At 38.1% G+C, this 17,971-nt stretch overlaps 1 protein-coding gene across 2 annotated transcripts in view; it reads left to right on the top strand.

Annotated features, from left to right (window-relative positions):
- The window catches only part of MAST4 (microtubule associated serine/threonine kinase family member 4), a 285,948-nt gene that overhangs the window by 59,902 nt on the left and 208,075 nt on the right, over nucleotides 1-17,971 (top strand). For both annotated transcript variants that reach the window (XM_075739819.1, XM_075739818.1), the window contains exon 3: nucleotides 10,798-10,919. In XM_075739819.1, the coding sequence (XP_075595934.1) occupies nucleotides 10,798-10,919 (122 nt within the window). The remainder of the gene's footprint in view (nucleotides 1-10,797; nucleotides 10,920-17,971) is intronic.

Raw genomic sequence — 17,971 nt, 5'->3', positions numbered from 1 at the left:
TCAGATATGCCTTTTTGTAGGAAATTTTACTTCCTGCATTTTCTTCCCCTGGCATATCAAAGCAGAAGTGCGTTTCAACATTGCTTTCATCTTAGTGATGCATGACAGGACTGGATGTACTCAGTTTAGAAAGTCTTTTCAGCCACAGCTGCCTGAGGGTTCTTGCGGACAGCAGCGGGGAGGGTAGCAGCCCAGTACCAGTGCTAACACCACTTGCTTCTTGGGTACAAAAGGTGGGAAGGTTCAACAGCCAGGTGAGTGTGGGGACAGGCACAACGTGCTTCATTCAGTAGCACTGCACACCCAGAGCATGTCCTGGAGTCTTTTCACTGCCTTCCTCAAAGGGTTCCTTAAAGCACTGTACCATGTGCTAAACTTCCAGAATTAGTAGAAAGAGATAGAAGTTAGCTATTCTAATTACACACCTGAGAAAAGGTTTTTTAAAGCATGCAGTATAAAGCTGACTTCTACAGATGAAATCTATTCTGCTATGAAATACATGTTTTTAAATGGTTCTTGGTGCACTGGTGGTTGAGATGACATTAGGTTATAGTTGTCATTGTCAGTTACCTTCATCATTTAAAGCTTCAATCAATCTGCATAGTTGAGTTGATTTTTACTTCCCTGTGTGTCTGGAGTCTGCATCATGTAATAGACTGAGATGAGAACAGAAGATATTATGTTCCTGTCTCATTATTTTGCCTTTAACTCCTCAATTGCTGCTTAATCGTGTTTGTATCATCGGAACAAGAGAAGTTGATTGTTTAGAGATCAAAGCAAGCTGTAGCAGTGGAGGGCCTAATTAGCAGATATATTTGCAAGTTGCCTGTTTTGAAAGATGGAGAAGTAGAGTTTAACCCTCTTTTCGGATGCTTATAAAACCAGCTGGGAAGTTAAGAGTCATTTGTCATAGTGGAAAAATAAAATGTGGAGGAAATAAATATGCGTAGTAAATTTATGAAGTTTGAGTTGTAGCTCCTTAAATACCCCAAGAGTTGTTGAATTAGCTGGCTCAAGTATGCTTAGCAGTGTAACTGTAGAAGCACCCTTGAAAGAACTTGCCAGGACTTAGTTAAATGCTCGGGTTTAATCAACTGATTACCTAAATCTGAGCTCTGTGAGGCTGCAGTCCTGTTATTGCTGTTACCTGAGCTCGTTAGTGCAAAACTTTCTCTGCAGTGTATTTAGAAATGAATTATAATTGCACATCAAGACTGCATTACCTGTACTCCTAGAGGCTTAAGTCTTCCTTTCACCTATGGACACTCTCCAGTGGATGTTGTGAAGCCAATGGTCTGACCACATCTGAAGGGAAATTGTACCTGCTTGCTCTAAGATGGATGCTTTAAAATAAGTTGAATGTACAGTTTGAGAAGAGGGAAAGGCTCTTTCTGTGCTTAATCCTTAGAATGAAGGTTAAAGACTTGAAGTTTACAGATGTTTTCCATTGGAAACAGGGGCAGGCTTTTCTATTAGGGAACTCTTCCCCCTTTAAAAAATTACTATAAGCATATAGTTACAAATAGTTTCTTTAATTATGTGGCATAACAACATATACCTAATATAAAATTAGAGGTCATAGTAGGGACTGTAGAGAAAGTAGTCTTGACACATCACTTCATGCTTGTCATTCGTAATAGAGGTACCGGGCATTTTCTTTATAATGCAGTGGAAGCTGTTTGTTTCATATCTTAAATTTCTATGAAACAAGTAGTAAAAAAAGAATGTTAAGATGGTAGAGAGCTGGGAGCAGAGAATATTGGCAGCTGGCAGAAGTAGCTGTTCACGTAGTGGTTGAAATGAGCAACAGTGAATTTTTGGAAGTTCTTAAAATTAGAGCATGTGTATTTTAGGCACAACTTGGTTGCAAGTCTGCCAGTATTTAGAGTTGCAGATAAGAGCTATCTCTGAGCTCTTGGTGTGCAAGATTCTTGTTTTTGCAAACTTGACTGTATATATCAGAAGGAGCAATACAACTATCCCATCATCACTTAGATGTAGTCCAGTTTAATGTACTTTTGGTAGCATACCTTCAATCTGAACCTTAAATTTCTGTTTTTTTTTCTCCTATTATCAGTGTTTCAGAACTGGACCTTCAAATTTTTCTACAAGCGGTGTGAACTGTAAAATAGGGTAAAAAGGAAGCAGTAGTATCTGTGTATTAGGTTTGTGTTGTAGAATGGACTAGCAGTCTCTAAGTTTTGGAGCTGTGTTCTACAAGTATGGGGGGAAAAAAGCTCTATTTGGTAATATGAAGAAAAGGAAGCAGCAGAATGTGCCCATCTATGAGCTCACTGATAAGTAAGATATCTTCAACTAATTATTTTGCTGAGTTCTATTTCAATAGAGTTGAGAGGTGAGGAAGTAGAGTTGTAAATGATAACTTCAGGCTGTAGGGTTTTTTTATCGTGTAGATATCAGTGTCACTGGCTGGTTAACACTGCTGTTGTGGTAGATGTTTTTGGTATGGAAAACAAAACCAAAACAAAAACCACCCACCCACCCCACCCCCCAAACCTCCAAAAAGCAAACACCACCCTCACCCCCCAAATCTAAATAAAACTAGAGAGATTTGCTGGTGATTGTTCCCAAATGCCTTTCAAATATTTTATTACTGTCACAGTACTTCAGCAATAGATTGCAAATTGTCAAAATATAAATGTGAGTATCTGTTAGCAGAGGAGCTTTAATTACCATGTAAGCAAAATTCTGTATTGTCTCTTAAGTGTCTTTCACTTAAAAGTGAAATTTTTTCCAAGCATGGACGTGGTATTTATTTTTGGGAGGAAAGCTAACTGTATGTGATGACTTGTTCCTGGTAATTATTTAGAAACAGTCTTGATTCTGAATCCCATTGCAGTTAATGGAGGCTTGATTATTTTTTTAATAAATTTTTTTTATACAGATCTAAACTTGTGTCCTATTAGTTTCTGGTCCAAAACTGGATGTGTCCTTTCCCAGTTCCAGTTTTGCCAATATTGATGAATTTTTAAGACAGATCTGTTGCTTTTTTAAAGATTATAATCTCACCCCAAAGTTTTGCCTTTGGGCCACACTTATTTCATGCGTGTCCAGATACCACTTCTTCATCTAATTTTAGAAAATGAAACCAAGATAGAGCATTTTAAGGAGATTTTGTAGTGCATCAAAAAGTGAAAAATCTGTAATGACTGTAATAGGAGTTTTTACAAGGGCTTCTTGTACAGTAACAAAAAATTATAATGTCAGTTGTAATTATGGGCTTAACTAAGTAATGTTGTGTTTAGTGGACAGATTGGTTGAAAGAAAAATTAACCTCTTGCATCACACTGGGAAATTGGCATTGTCCATTAACTTCAAGCATGCGCAGCTGAGTAATATGCTAAATGTGCTAATTTTCTTAAGTTGTGGGTAATAAATGAGGCATGAATAAAATGGTAACTCTTTTTTGCCTGCTGGTAGTCATTTGAAATTTAAGTGAAGTTTGATGCAGCCACAGTAAAATAAGGCAAAATATCAAAAAGTTTCCTAATGATGGCTTTAAATCCATCCAGTATTCTTTTACTTTCCAGTTACTGCTAATGGGAATTATGGGCTTTAATTCCCCCCCTACACTGATGTGAGAATAGACTTTGAAATTTACAGCCTCTACATAATTTCCTACAACTGGGCTGTCTGCAACAGTTAAATTTGAAGCAGTAAAGCACAGTGCCCTAACCTGATGGTGAAATACTAGTGTGGGAGGCTCTTCACCTTTCACCGTGTATGTTTCTGTAGCTGTGGTGAGGCTTCACATATCTGTAGGAGCGAAAGTGATGGTATGTTGCCTTCAGCTTTGGTTTCCACTTCCCACTGCCCAGGCCATTTGTGCGTGGCCCTGGCTGCTCTGTGATGTGGTGAGGTGGCAGAGAGGCTTCAGTCTTTCCTCCGTTCATAGCGAGACCTGTCAATGAACTGTTCTGTCTGACTTTTGGGGAGAAAAGCAGAAGGACTAAGAGGGGGAAGTGCCCAACTGTGTTTTCTTTCAGTGCGTTTTTACGATGCAGAGCAATCTGCAGTAGGGTCCAGTTCCTGTTTCTCTTGAGTAGCTCACTGTCCTGCTTCAGCCCCAGCCAGCAGCTCAGCACTGCTTGGCCACTTCGCTTGCTCCTTGCCCTGGTGGCATGGGGAGGAGAATGGGAAGACAAAGGTAAAACTTGCAGGTGGAATAAGGACAGTTTACTGGGACAGCAAAGGGAGAGAAAAATAACAACAACAGTGCTTAACAAAATACACAAAGCGGGTGATACACAATGCAGTTGGCTCACTACCTGGAACCCAATGCCCAGCCCATCATGACTGGCAACTCCTCCTCACCCGCCAGGCCCCTTGTACTCTGAGTATGACATCATGGTATGGAATACTCCTCTGGCTAGTTTGAGTCAGATGTCCTGGCTGTGTCCCCTCCCAGCTGCTTGTGAAGAGTAACTCTGTCCCAGCTGAAACCCAGGACACTCAGGCTCATAAGGCTTCCCAAAGAGAGTTGCAGAGTGAGCAACCCACTTCAAACTGTGCTTGGCCCATCTGACTTGACCACAGAAGTCACTTCTTGAGATAAGAGCAGTTATTTTTTTTACTTCAAAGTAGTGAGGGGGAAAAATCTAGCTTTCTGAATTGCTTTTAAATAATCTGCACTTGTGTCATAAATATGTATAATTGATTTATCAAAACAATTAAGTGAGATAAGTATTTCTTGGCCCTTGCCTTAAAGGTGTCAGGATGGCAAGAGGCTATTTTGAATGCTGCTATTTCACAGCAGCTAATACAAACACATGGATGCTTGCTTCAGTTTGGTCTGTGATACACTGTGATCATATGCACAGCTTCCCCTTTGGACTAGTTGTGTCCGTAGTTACTGTCAGTCCAAATCCAGATGCTTCCAGGTTAGCAAAGCACATACCTGTCCACCATTTACAGTTGTGGAGAACTGCTTTTAATATTTTCATTAAAAAATGTTCCCATCAAAAACTTTCAAGACGCTTCCTCTCTATTTATCTCTACACTTATATTACAAAACAGACTTTCCAGCAGTGCAGTCTATGCTGTCCTAAGTACTTTTTTAAAGGCAAAAACTTATTTGGATGCCAGAAGGTTTTTTCCAATCCTATGGAGTTGTTAAAGCATCAGACTGCTGAAGATTTGAGACAAGTAATTTCTAAATTATAACTGAAAATTGAAGGTTTATAGGTATTAGATTTAAGCTCATCTAGTAATTCTCAGCCATCCCACTGGGATATGGATTTGAGAGGGAGAGAGGATGGAGAGTAATACTTTAGCAGTAGGAAAGATTTTTATAATTAGAATACAGGAAAGCCCACCTTCTGTGGCAGATCTTTGAGGAAGTGTATGTGGTTTTCTAGTCTCTTTTGGCCTTACACAGTAAGGCATACAACAGATACGCACACACTGGATGCAATAGAAGAAAGAAGTAACAAAGACTTTGTTTAGACTTTCCACAAATACCCACTATAAAGGAAGCTAGACATATGAGAGGCAAGTTCAAGGGGAAGATGACACTGAACTCCAGTGATGTATTTTCTATGTCCACCAATGGTTATGTAATACCATTAAATAATGCAAAGTCATTGCCATGGCACAATCAACTTGTCACCTTTCATCAAAATGCATTTTGATGAATGTGCTGGACTAACGAGAATTGCATTCAGATGTGGGAAGAGATGCCATTCTTTACGAACAATGTTGTGACTTGTCATGGTTTAACTTCGCAGGCAGCTAAAACAACCACACAGCTGTTCGCTCACTGCCCCTCCCCAGTGGAATGGGGAAGATAATAAAAAAGAAAAAAAAAAAAGAAAAAAAAGAAAAAAAAAGAAAAAAAAAAGAAAAAAAGTAGAACTTGTAGATTGAGATAAAGACAGTTTAATAGGACAGAAGAGGAAGACAATAATGATAATAATATTAGAATATACAAACCAAATGATGTACAGCACAATTGCTCACCACCTGTAGCCAATACTCAGCTAGTTGTCAAGCAGAACTGCTTCCCAGCCAACCTCCCAGTTATATATGGAATATGACATCATATGGTATATCCCTTTGGCCAGTTTGGGTCAGCTGTCCTGGCTGTGTCCCCTCCCAGTTTCTTGTGCACCCCTGCCTTCTCATTAGCAGGGCAGTACAAGAAGTTGAAAAGCTTGGACTGCTTAGCAACAACTAAAACATCAGTGTGTTACCAACATTATTCTCATCCTAAATCCAAAATACTGCACTATACCAGCTGCTAGGAAGAAATCAAACTCTATCTCAGCTGAAATCAGGACATGACTTTAGGCTGTCTTGAATAATTTTGAGCACAGGAGGGGTAGGAGAGATGCCAGCAAAGCCTCTACAGAAGGCAGGGGAGTAAAAGGCCATCTTGGGCTTGAATAGGACAGCAGCAGGGGACTTGTATCAGCAGATGACTCATCTGTATCAATAGCTGATGAAAGTAATAAGAAAATTACTCCCAGCGTGGCAATGGTCTGTTGTTAGATGGAGATTACCCTGGACACTGGCAGTGTTTGTGCTGTATATGGGCCAAAATGCCAAATTAAGATGGAAGGGATGAGGTGCAGTTGAAGTTGTCTTCTCTGTCCCCTGTGAATCAGTTCACTCAAGGAAAGTACTGCTTGGAGCATTAAACTTGAAGGCAGAAATGAATGCAGTGTGAAAGTCAATAATGTATTTCAGGTCAAGTTTTATGTGCAAAACTGGTATTTAAATCACTTAACAGTGAGGAAAAGTGTGGATGTGTGTAAATTCAAGGAGTTATTAAAGAAAATGGATACAATTATGAATTATATTGTAGCAAGAAAAAATGTAGGAGTATTATAGCGGCAAGAAAAAGCAGTGAATATGATTTGAGGGGATTATTCTCCTTTGATTTTGTTGGATTTTTTTTTTTTTTTTAAATTGAGGACTCCAGGGAGAGTTGCTGACCAACTCTTTGTGGGCAGGGACAGTTTTATTGTGTGGTGGTTTAATGCAGTGGCACCCTAATCCCTGAAAGAAAGCAGGCTGAGTTTTGGAAGAAATTTTTTTTCTGTCAGAAATGTTAATGTTCCATTTGCTTTTGGAAATGAAAAAGCCTCATTGCATTCCTGTAAAGTATGTCCAAGTTTTCTTATTTTAACAAGTACAGTATTAAAAGTACAGTTGTTATTTTCCAGATATTTTGTTGCAGTTGGCATTCTTGTTGGTAACTGCTAATCTCCTGGTAGCATCTCTCTGCATAAAGGTTAGTGTTATTTCCAGATAAGAGATTTATCCTCTACCATCTTCTTGCATAGGCCGTTACTATATTTGCTCCTATAGAAAGCATATTTATTATATGCCATTTCTGTGTTTTAAAAGCATATATGGATGTACTGTGAAAAGAAGATCTGGAGTTCTAGACAGTCTGCTACACTTGCCTTAATCTCAGTATTCCACTAGCCCCAGTTGCGAAATGTGTGGTGCCCTCAAGGCTCCTCTTGGAGTAAGGATGGGAGGAGAGATCATTCCGGCATCATGTACGCTTACATTTTCATGGGCAATTTTGATTGTGTCAGCTGCCTAATTAGCTACTCCACAGGCCCTCCGATGTTATTTTAAATATTTCTAGAGGTTAATCATGCAAGAGAAACAGTGGAATATTAAGTAAATTCTTGAAGTGTAGACACTGGCCCTGATGCTGTGTTAATATACTTTGCTTTCTTTTCAGTCAGGCAAAATCTTACAGTTGAAGGAAGGGCTTAGTACAAGATTTTGTTGTCATAAAGAATAGGATTGCCTTTCCTCTGGCCTCTGTACCAAAATACCTTAGACCTCTTTCAGATGTTTGAGCAAGATAAAAACTGAGTAATGTATAGATGCTTGTAAAGGACAAAGAATAAAGGTGGCTGTTAGAGATGTTCTGTGTCAGCATAGCCCTGCACATGGTAAGGTATGCAGTGCTCTGCTGAGTGACTGACATGAATAGGAATCACAATATTAGCTCTCCATGTTTTGGGTCTGGCTCCCATTTACAACAAAAAGCAAGCTTTTTTTTTAAAAAAAAAAAACAAAACTAAACAAAACCAAACAACAAACCAACACCCCCCAAACATTAATTATAGCACTTATTTCTCATATGCCTTTCTCTACCTGGACTTCATTGACTTAGTATTTAAACCTTGTTGGTTTAGGATCCAAACCTAAACAAAATTAGATTAATTTGTGGACAAAATACAAATTACTGCCTTTTTTTTTTCCTTGGGAAGCTCAGTGGGATTCACCTGAAATGAAAATTAGTGCAGTCTGGGAAAGACCTAGTGTCTGACAATGGATTTTGAGACCAGTTTCACAGCCCTACTAGAAAGTACATTGCTTAACCAAAGAGTGATGCTCTTCCCCAGTTTTAGAACAAGCTTTATTAAAACAGACCTATTGCTTACATTCTCCTTTGTTCTAAAGATCAAAGGAAACCTGTAATGCTTTTCAAGTATTGATTCCTATGATGATAAAATGCACTAAAAGTATACTACAGTGATCAAGTTGCAAATTGTTTAATGTATTTTTCCTGTTGGTTTCTAGAGTGGGTTAATACAGAGTTTCTAAGACAGATTTGTGTAATGTATGTCTAGTTGACAAAACAGATATTACCAAAGTATTTTACTGGTGTTACTATCAGTGACATGATGTCTTGTTTGGAGCTGTTTTGACTTTGCTGGAATTTTAGGAGCCTTCTTGCAAAGTTTCCTTACGGTGTTTGTAGTCTGCATTCTAGCCTGAGAGATTTTTGTAATTGGGGCCCCAGCACTAGGAAATGTCTGGTTTCACCCCAAGAACCTTGTTTTACCATTGACCCTCAGGAGAGGAGTCAAAAAGCAAGCAAAGAAAATGCATAGACCTCTTTTGATATTGAAAGCATTAAAGAAATAAAATATAGCTGTTTAAATGCAAGGTATGTATAATTTAGTTTTTTCCACTTACTTTTTAATTTTCTTTTTCCTGCCTGGATGAGAAGAAAGTAACCTTTCAAGGTGACAGATATAAGTTGTAACTGACTGCATGTGTCACTAGCATATTCCAGGATTGACATCAATGCAACATCAAAGATGTGGACATTGCAGTCAATACCTTAAGGCGTGCTTTTAGTTGAGGACGGTGGGAGCCTATGTACAAAGATAACCAGAATTAGATGGCAATGAACAGAGAGAGCAGATGGGAAATTCAGTTTCTCTAGTTCTGGAAAATGTTATCCTGGATGATTGGGCAAGAAACCACAGCTTTCTTGTGTATTTTTCTTCTAGTCTTGGGCAAGCTGTTAGCAAATGGGGTGACAAATGTCTATAGGTTCTGCTTTACCAGTGTAACAAAGAGCAGTAGCACATTTTGAAAACTAAGTGGGAAGCATTAAAACAATTATTGTGTGTTGCTGCTTGGGAACTCTTTAGCTCCCAAGAGAGTTTCCAGAAACCTCAGCAACTCTCTGTGGATCTGCTGTTAAAAATGAAGCTGAAGGCTTTGATTTCCTGGCAAACTTGTGCCCATCTATCAGGATGCAAATCCTCTGTCAATGGTCATGCACTGTACCTGCTCCATAGTTCTCTGAGGTGACAAGATTAATGAGGTGGGAATTACTAATTTTGGGAAACAAATGTTTAGGACGTGTGGTTTGGAAGACTGTTTTTGTTTGAGCTGTTCAATCAAAATCTTGCATTCTGTTTTTGAACCTAGATTTGATTAAAAAAAAAGTAATCTTTTGAATTACTGCTTTGATCAGCTTGTTGATGTTCTAAGAGAAGTTGTTTTAGTAGTAAGATTGTCTCACTTTTGCATGGTTTTCAGAGATAACTAAGAACTTAAAGTGGACATGTTTGCTAAGACCAGTGTATAGCCTCATGTCCTGTTTCTTGACAGTGCCTGAAAGTAAGCAAAAAGAAGGAACAGTAGCATTACATGTTTGTTCTTTTAATATAATTCCTTGAGCATTCTCCTTGCTGCTGGTTTGCAGCTCAGGGGATCCCTGAGCCAGAAGAGGTTTCTGCCTAATTAGAAGCTGTGGGGAGGTGATCCAGGTGGAGGGGCGGTGCTTTGACTGGAGGTCTGACCTCCTGTCTCATTGGGCCTGAGCTTGCCTGGCCACAGGGCTATGCAATAAACACAGCAACCAATGAGGAGGGGTATATCAACTGCTCCCTGGGAGCCCCATGCATGTGCTCCTGAGGAATGGCTGCCCTTGGTGATCTCCCCTTACTTGGGATACTGGGTAAAGGTATTGTCTTGGGAATTCAGTGATACCTCTTAGGTAGATTGTAAGGAATTTTAGGGTAGAAGCAGAATAGTCACCACTCACAGGGAAGTGTAGTTGTTATCTATGTAGTAAGTGCTTTATTCCAATAAACCTCACTTTGTACCTCAGAACCTTATTCCTTAGGTAGTGTCTTTTTATTTATATATTTTATTTTTTTAATGGCTAATCTTCAGAATTTAGGTTTCTTTGGTTCAGACCCACTGTTCTGGATGTTTGCATCTGTTGTTGCAGTAGTTGTTTCAAGGGTAGGAAAAAGGTACAGTTGTGAGAATATTGAAAAAATAAACTTGCCTGAGAAATGTAGCTTGTGGAAGGGTGATGTGAAGGGCTAGCAAGTGAATAATAGGAATTCTGTTCTGATGGAATCCACTCTGGTCAGGGCTATAGTGAAAGAAACAAGTGTTTTAGAATGGTAAGAATGTTATCTTATAGTAAACTGTATCCCTTGCATCACTTCACGTACAACATCTAATATTATAACACACGTTTTCTTAACTTGACAGGCAAGTACCTGCTTCCCAATGCAACTGGACAGCAGCTGTGGCAATCTGCAGAAACCTCTAATCTTGTTCGCATGCGCTACCAAGCACTTGGGCAGTCAGCACCTTCACTTACTGCTAGTTTGGTGAGTAATTTTTTTCAAAGCTGAGAGTGTACGAAAAAATCTATTGCATCTCTGTATCTGTTGGTGCGGGAATGGGAATCAAATCAGAGTTTATTTCCAGATCAGCCTCTCCTCCTAAAGCTGCATTTTTGAAGTACCTAATGCATTCCTGCATACAACATTACTTAATATGTTGAGTGCAGCTGAGTAATGTTTGTGGTAGCAGTAACTCAGACTTTATCTAAAATCTAGAAACCCAGCTCAAAGCTGAATGTTGCATTAATATAGCTGTTTGCATTTAAATGGTTTCTTTTCTTAGGGGAAAAAAAAAGCATACTTCTTAAGACAGCAATAGAAGGTAACTGTCCTTTCTCCTGAGCATTCTTTTCTATCAATGTCTTTGTTTACACTTTCTGCAGGACTCTGTCATCAGGAGAATATGGGTGTATGAAGCATGAGCTTAATTAAGTCTTTTGGATAAAATAAGGGAAGAGATGCCTTATACGCTTGACCTTTCAGCGTTTTGTTTTCAAGCATCCATTATGCTGCTTTGTGCGTCTGTATATTAAGATTTTAAGTAGTGTTGAAATTTAATGCAGGACCCTGTATACTAGCCTATACTTTTCAAAGAATTACTTTAATGAATATATTTCATCTTGAGTCTAAAAAGCAGAGAAGTTTTATTAATGTTTTCACTCCCTCTTCTGCCTTTTGGCAGGTTATTAAAACTTTGCTGATCCACCTCTACTTTCTAGGGGAAACTTGCTTTTTTTTTTTTGGTGTGGTTTTTTTGTTGTTTGTTTGGTTTTTTACACAATGTTCAGGTTAAAGAAGGCTATGATCACACAATGCTAAATAGATACCCACATGCTAGTTTTTCATGTCATGGTATGTAGATGGCTGGTTTCTCTATGAATCTATCTGCAATAGTATTTCACTTCAAATGCCACAGATCTTTATTTATAAATGTAATGGTTTCTGCTTAGTGGTGGTGTTAATTGTTTGTGGCTCTTTGGGGCAGATGTGATTTATTGTACTCCATACTTATTACAAACACTTGATTCTGTTGGAAGTTCTGTTCTTTGAGCCCTAAGATTTTGCAGGGAACGAAGTATCAACATATGCATTTTTCTAGTTTGTTAGGAGAAACTAAGTTTGTTATGAAATGCTTAAACTACAGGAAGATTCAGCACAATTTTGACAAAAAGTATTTTAAATAGTCATAAAACAACAGACTAACGAAAAATTCAGTGAGCCTCTTTAAGGGCCTTTCGCTCATCACCTATCAAGTTTTATGGCATATTTGTCTGCCACAGACTTCTTCCTTCCTGTCTCTCCATATCTTTTATATTGCCTCACTGCAGCTTCTTTCGTGCTGGTGCAAAAGCAGGTGAGAGCCTTCTGCGCAGATCTGAGCAGGTGGCGCATGGGGTGGAGATGCAGGTTTCTTAGAAGTATTTATTTCTTACCTGGAACTGCCAATGAGACTTACCTCCTAAGGAGGTTAATGTTACACTGTCACATAGGCAGAGCTCTTCTCAAACCTCCTTTGACAGATACTTTGCTGTCAGATTTCTGAAAGATTATGGCCTTTGCTTAGAAAGGGATGTGTGTTAGGGGTTGCTCCCTCTCCTCCCTCTTTTTTTTTTTTTGTCTTTGTTCTGTGCTTTGACAGAGTTGAGTTTGGGAGCCCTATTGTTATGTTCTAGTAATGGGAGCTTTTAGTTACATTTAGGAAATAACTTAAAGTTATGTAGAAGAGGTTTATATGAAGAACTTCCATGTTGCTGTTCACAGTCTGAGTGGAAATTATTTTAAGTGTAATGCCTAGTTTGAAAAATGCTTAGCCTATTATTAGTTCCTCTGCTAGGACCAATCATTCTCACTGGGGTTGATACCCAGCTGATGTGGACCTGACTGTGAGCAGTGATTATGTGCCAGTATAGACAAGAATGACAAGCGAACAGCTCAAAGATACGTACTAGTGTTTAGTGGAATTGCAAGCAGGGTACAAAAGACTGACCTTTTCTGTCAAAAATTTGTGAAAATTTCCCTAGATTACTTAATGTGTCACAGAAGTAAATCCTTTCTGTGGGAAATTAGAGATTTTTAAGTTATGGAATATTGATTAAAAATGGGCTGCAGGTGTTGCTTTCAGTTGAGTTAAATAGCTATGCATGATTCACTTCTGTAATATAGGCAGTTGGACTATAAATTAAAAATACAGTTTCTGTATTTTACCATATAAGTGGATTAAAAATGTGTATGAGGAAGGCTGATTTTCAGATGAATGGGCAGCGTATTGGGTTTGCTGGGGCTTTCAATTCAGAGCTAAGTGATAGTGTTGTTACTCTTCTACTTCTGGCAGGAACGTGTTGAGCCCTCCATGACAGATTCTGTGGTGGTCATGCAGACGATGCGAGTCTGCAGAGAGTATTAACGTGAACTTACAAACATTAAGAAAATCATACAGAATGCCTTTGATACTCAATAGAAGGGTGAAACTGAAATGTGGAGCAGTTCTGCTTTAGGATGTTCTCTCAGGTCAAGTGTTGGTCTGGTCAGTCTCTTCCTCTCTGTAGTCAGTGGAGAACAATACATGCTCTTGGAAGGCAATTTGGAGTGTGTCTCAGTGCTCAGTTTTGCGCGAGTGTAGGGAGACTGTGGTAGAGATAGCTTATCTGACTCTTTGCTCTCCAGGCTGACAGTCATCTTCCCTGATTTCGGGCATCTATTTCGGGGTAGGATGAATTGGCCCCTGAAAGAGCTTCTTTTCTACTGAAATGGTTTGGGAGTTAACTTAGAGTTGCTGCTTCATTCAGTGTCCAAAGTTTGGGAGTATTTCTCCTGTCCTTTCCTAGCCCCCCTGCCACTCCACAAGTATTTAGAAATACTATTACTACTTACTGTTTTCACTTGTCCATTTTTATTACTGGTAGCAGAATTTTGGGAAAATAGTTCAAACTAAACTGAAATAAAACCATATATGTTAATATTCCATTCTCATAAGCTGACGTGCTTAAAATTACGATAATGAGTCTGAAACTCTGAGCCATTACTTACCATTTTATAGGCAGAAAGATATTTTGTCTGAGTGGTGTGAATTGAATGAAGTTCCTGATTTTAACTTTTTCTGGATAGCTGCGTACATAAAAACACTAGAAACCCAAACATAAGATGCCTTTATGATATGTGATCATAAATGTGTAGAAGAAAAGAAAAGAAATTGTCCAAATTAATTGGGTAAAACTTCTGCAGATTTGATTTGTCTTCACCATGGATTAATATCAAACTCCTGTTCTTTTTGTTTGTGTTTTTTAAATAATCTGCTTTAAGGGGCATGAAATCTTCCATTTTGTTTATCTGATTTACATAAATTAAAAACCAAACAAAACCACAACAAAGATATCTCACAGTCCAGAGAGCTTTTTAAACCAGCATTTTTCATGACTACTGAATGGTAACTTGCTCTTTGAAATATTGACATAATAAAAATATACGAGAAACAAGACCCTCCTGTGAAACATGTACACATAACACACTTAGCTTTTAAATTCAGTCAAGAGTGGCTGTGTAACTTCAGCTTTATGGCAAGTACTGAGCCTAGGTTGGCTATTTCTTCTGTTGCGGAAGATGAATATTCACAGTATGAAGTAGAGCAAACTCTGAAAGGCATGTGGTTTCTTCTTGGAAACTTGAAAGATGTCAGTGAAAGGACTGAATTTTTACTTAGTCAAAGATGTTCCATTATTAAACCACTTGTAAATGAGATCTAGTAACTTACTAAAACTGGAAAAAGGGTAAAACTGGCCTTATGATGGCTTAGGCCCTTTCCTAGTAAGTGGTGAAGGGGTGTTTTGTCTAGGTATGGCTAGAAGAAGTATTTGCTACTTTTTAGCATACTGCTTACCTCTCTAGTTTTTTCAAGACTTACCTCTTGATTTTTTTTTTTCTCCCCACCTTCCTCCCCCCCACCAACTGCCAAAATATTGTTGCTTCCCCAAAACAACAGAAGACTGAAATTGCAAGCATCTGTACTTTGGTATACTTGCTTTTTATTGCCACTTTATCAGTGTTAATTTCTAAGACTGGTCCTATGGAAGCTGGAGGGTGGTAATTATATAAAGTGCTGTTTTATAAGATGGATTGCTGAAAGAAAACAAAAGAAGAAATGTTCAGTGTCTATGAAAAGCAGTTTTACTTCTTCAGAAAGGGCTTTGCCTCCTTTCTTTTAAATAGTATTAATACTGAAAATGAATAAGTGTGTCTTTGTTAAATATGCCATTAACTTCAGCTAAATTGACATAATGTTGACAGTTGTTATGAGAACTGTTTCAAAACTAATTATGCTAATTAGAACATAACTACCAGTAATTGCATGTATTCAAACAGCACCCTTTTGTATGTTTTATTCCCCAGATGCAAGACATGTATTTGTTGCCTGAGAAGCTGCAGAATTACAGCTTAGATAATAAATGATTGCAAACAAATATACCACATTCTTTAGAAACACTAATTGGTTAGATAAGTGAATGACAATATCAATTGTGCTTTGGCAAACCACATAATCAAAAAAAAAAAGCCTTTATTTAAATGTTTCATTTTAGAATTGTTGGGAATTTTTCAAATCATTAATTGTGTTCAGTTTTATCTAATGAGTATCAGGCATAGCTGAATTTATTTTTATATAAACTTACTAGAGAGCAAGGGGAACCTGCATCTGCAACTTGGGTTGCTTTAACTTTTAGCTCTTTCTGTCCAGAAATTCAGGTCTTTAAGGCCTGAGATTGTTGGTTGTGTCTGTGAGCAGTGATTTAATACTCTGCAAGTTAATGAGCTTGCATAAGGATGGCAGGCATGTGTGAGAAACATGAAGAAGGTATAATAAACTTGCGTAGGTAGCTAATCTTGGGTCTGTCTCTTAAAATCTCCCCCAAAGGGTTAGCTAGATTTCAGAAATACTGAGTCTGAACTGAGGAAGTTATTTGAATGCTAAGACTTTTCATAGATTTGAATGCTATACTCTTGTTAAAACCAGCTCAACATCTAAGACTAATCACTGAGAATCTTTTTAAAATGGAAAGTATTTATTCCTATGAAATGTTAAAATTGCCAAGTAATGGTAGCAGGTTTTCCGTGCTTCAGTTGCTTCTAGCTTTTAAGACTAGAAAGTTGTTCGCTCCTTATACATTAATATGTATTTGCATTCATATTTCTTTGTCTCTGTTTGCCATCTAACAAATTCTTATTTGCAGTTCTAATTCAGTAGTTAGTTCTAATTTAGTAGTAGAGAGAGGGAAATGAACAGCCATCTTCATAAGTACTCCTTTATACTCAATATTTGTATACAGCAAAAGGCTGGCGTAGACCTGGACTGGAGCCATGAAACAGTAATACTTTCTGACAAACTGATGCAATAAGTTGAAGACTGGGTGCTCTGTTTCACAAATATATACATATATATTTGCCTATACAGTATTTTTAAAGTAGTCATTGCACATTTGGGTTTAAAACATGGCTGTAGATTTAATTGTTTGACAGTTCTAGATGTTTGACTCCTTTCCTAAATTGTCTGATTAAAACTAAGGGCTTTATTAATTCTGATGCTTTTCTTGCTTATTCTTGGTGGATGAAATACAGAAGTGGTGATAGCCATGGTTAACTCTCATCCCATAGAGACCTTTCAATGTCTCAGAATTGAGAAAAAATCTCATGCTGCAGAGTATCATTAGTTAAAGAATAATGGGAAAAGTATGTAAAATAATCTCTCATAGAACTCTGACATAGGTTAAAAAGTTTTGCAAGCATATCCAAGTAGGTCTTCTGCTGTCAGCCTCTGTTAGTTTCTGGCTGACAGGATGTATTTAAACATATTCTAGAACTGAAAGGAGATGTTACTCTACTTTGCACAGTTTTTATTAGAGCTGAATGTAGGTATAATCCTCTTCTGTATCCTGTTAACAGTACAAACTCATCAGAGATCAAATGTTGTAGGAGCTAGCAATACACGCCTATGCTGCACATGAACATCATGCTTCTATTTTCCAGGCATCACATATAACACTCTTCCTTCCACATAAGATGCTTTCCCTGAACAGTAAAAAAGGCTCACTAGGACCAGTTTCTACTTCTAGATAATGAAGTATCTAAGGCTGTTAAAATGATCTTCCTTAGTCTGTGTTGTCAGCTGAGCATGCCTTTAGTATTTTGCATTTTCATTTGGTCTGCAGGACCAGCAGAGTTGAAATCAGTAAGCTAGGTTAAATGTAGTGCTTTGCCCCTAGAACTGAAGCTCATGACTGTATGTTAGTAGAGACTTTGAATTAGGGTTTATTCTGCTTGTCTGCTGTGATATTTGAGTTCTCCGTGTGTGGCGTTAGTGACGGTTATCTTAAAATGTCATCTAGAATTGCGCTGCCAGTATCCCTTCAAAAAGGAAAAAGTGGAAAGTGTTACAAAAGTGAGGCCACAAACTTTCATGTAAAATTAGCCACATGACAAACAAGGGAGTTAACAGTGGTTTGGTAATGAACTCTATGACAAGAAGAAGTTGATGTGTAATCATTCACAGTGTTTGAAGTTTAGATGCCTTTCTGGAAATAAAAGCTTTCTCAGCTTGTTGTTAAGACTTTGTTTAGAGGACAACTCAATAAAATGTTGTAATCTGTGTTTAACAGGGAATAAGGCTCAGGGATATAGTGATGGACTTTTCAGGCCTTAGATCAAAAGCATCTGCAACCCCTTAATGGATTTATAGGGGTGAAAATGGGAGGGGGGATAAAGAGGGTAAAAAGGATATGGAGAGCAGGAAGAGATGAGACTGGAAAAATAACTGGCATGGGGATGGATTTAGGAAAATTTAAGCTATAATGCTGTCTCCTGGTCTCCATCACAAAAAGAAAACTGACTACTGTGATTCCATTGTGTAGTCAGTTAACATGTTCAAATACTGATTCATGTATACATTTTTAACATTTCATGTGAAAATATTTAATTAGTTGTGAGGAGGTTTTCCTTTGCTTGAGGAGTGTGTTCTGGTGTACAAATCTGCTGTTGATGGTCTGATTTCCACA

This window comes from Balearica regulorum, chromosome Z, assembly GCF_011004875.1.
Source record: "Balearica regulorum gibbericeps isolate bBalReg1 chromosome Z, bBalReg1.pri, whole genome shotgun sequence".
Classification (NCBI taxonomy): domain Eukaryota; kingdom Metazoa; phylum Chordata; class Aves; order Gruiformes; family Gruidae; genus Balearica; species Balearica regulorum.
The sequence above is the reverse complement of the archived record's forward strand: the minus strand, read 5'-3'. Positions and strand labels throughout refer to the sequence as shown.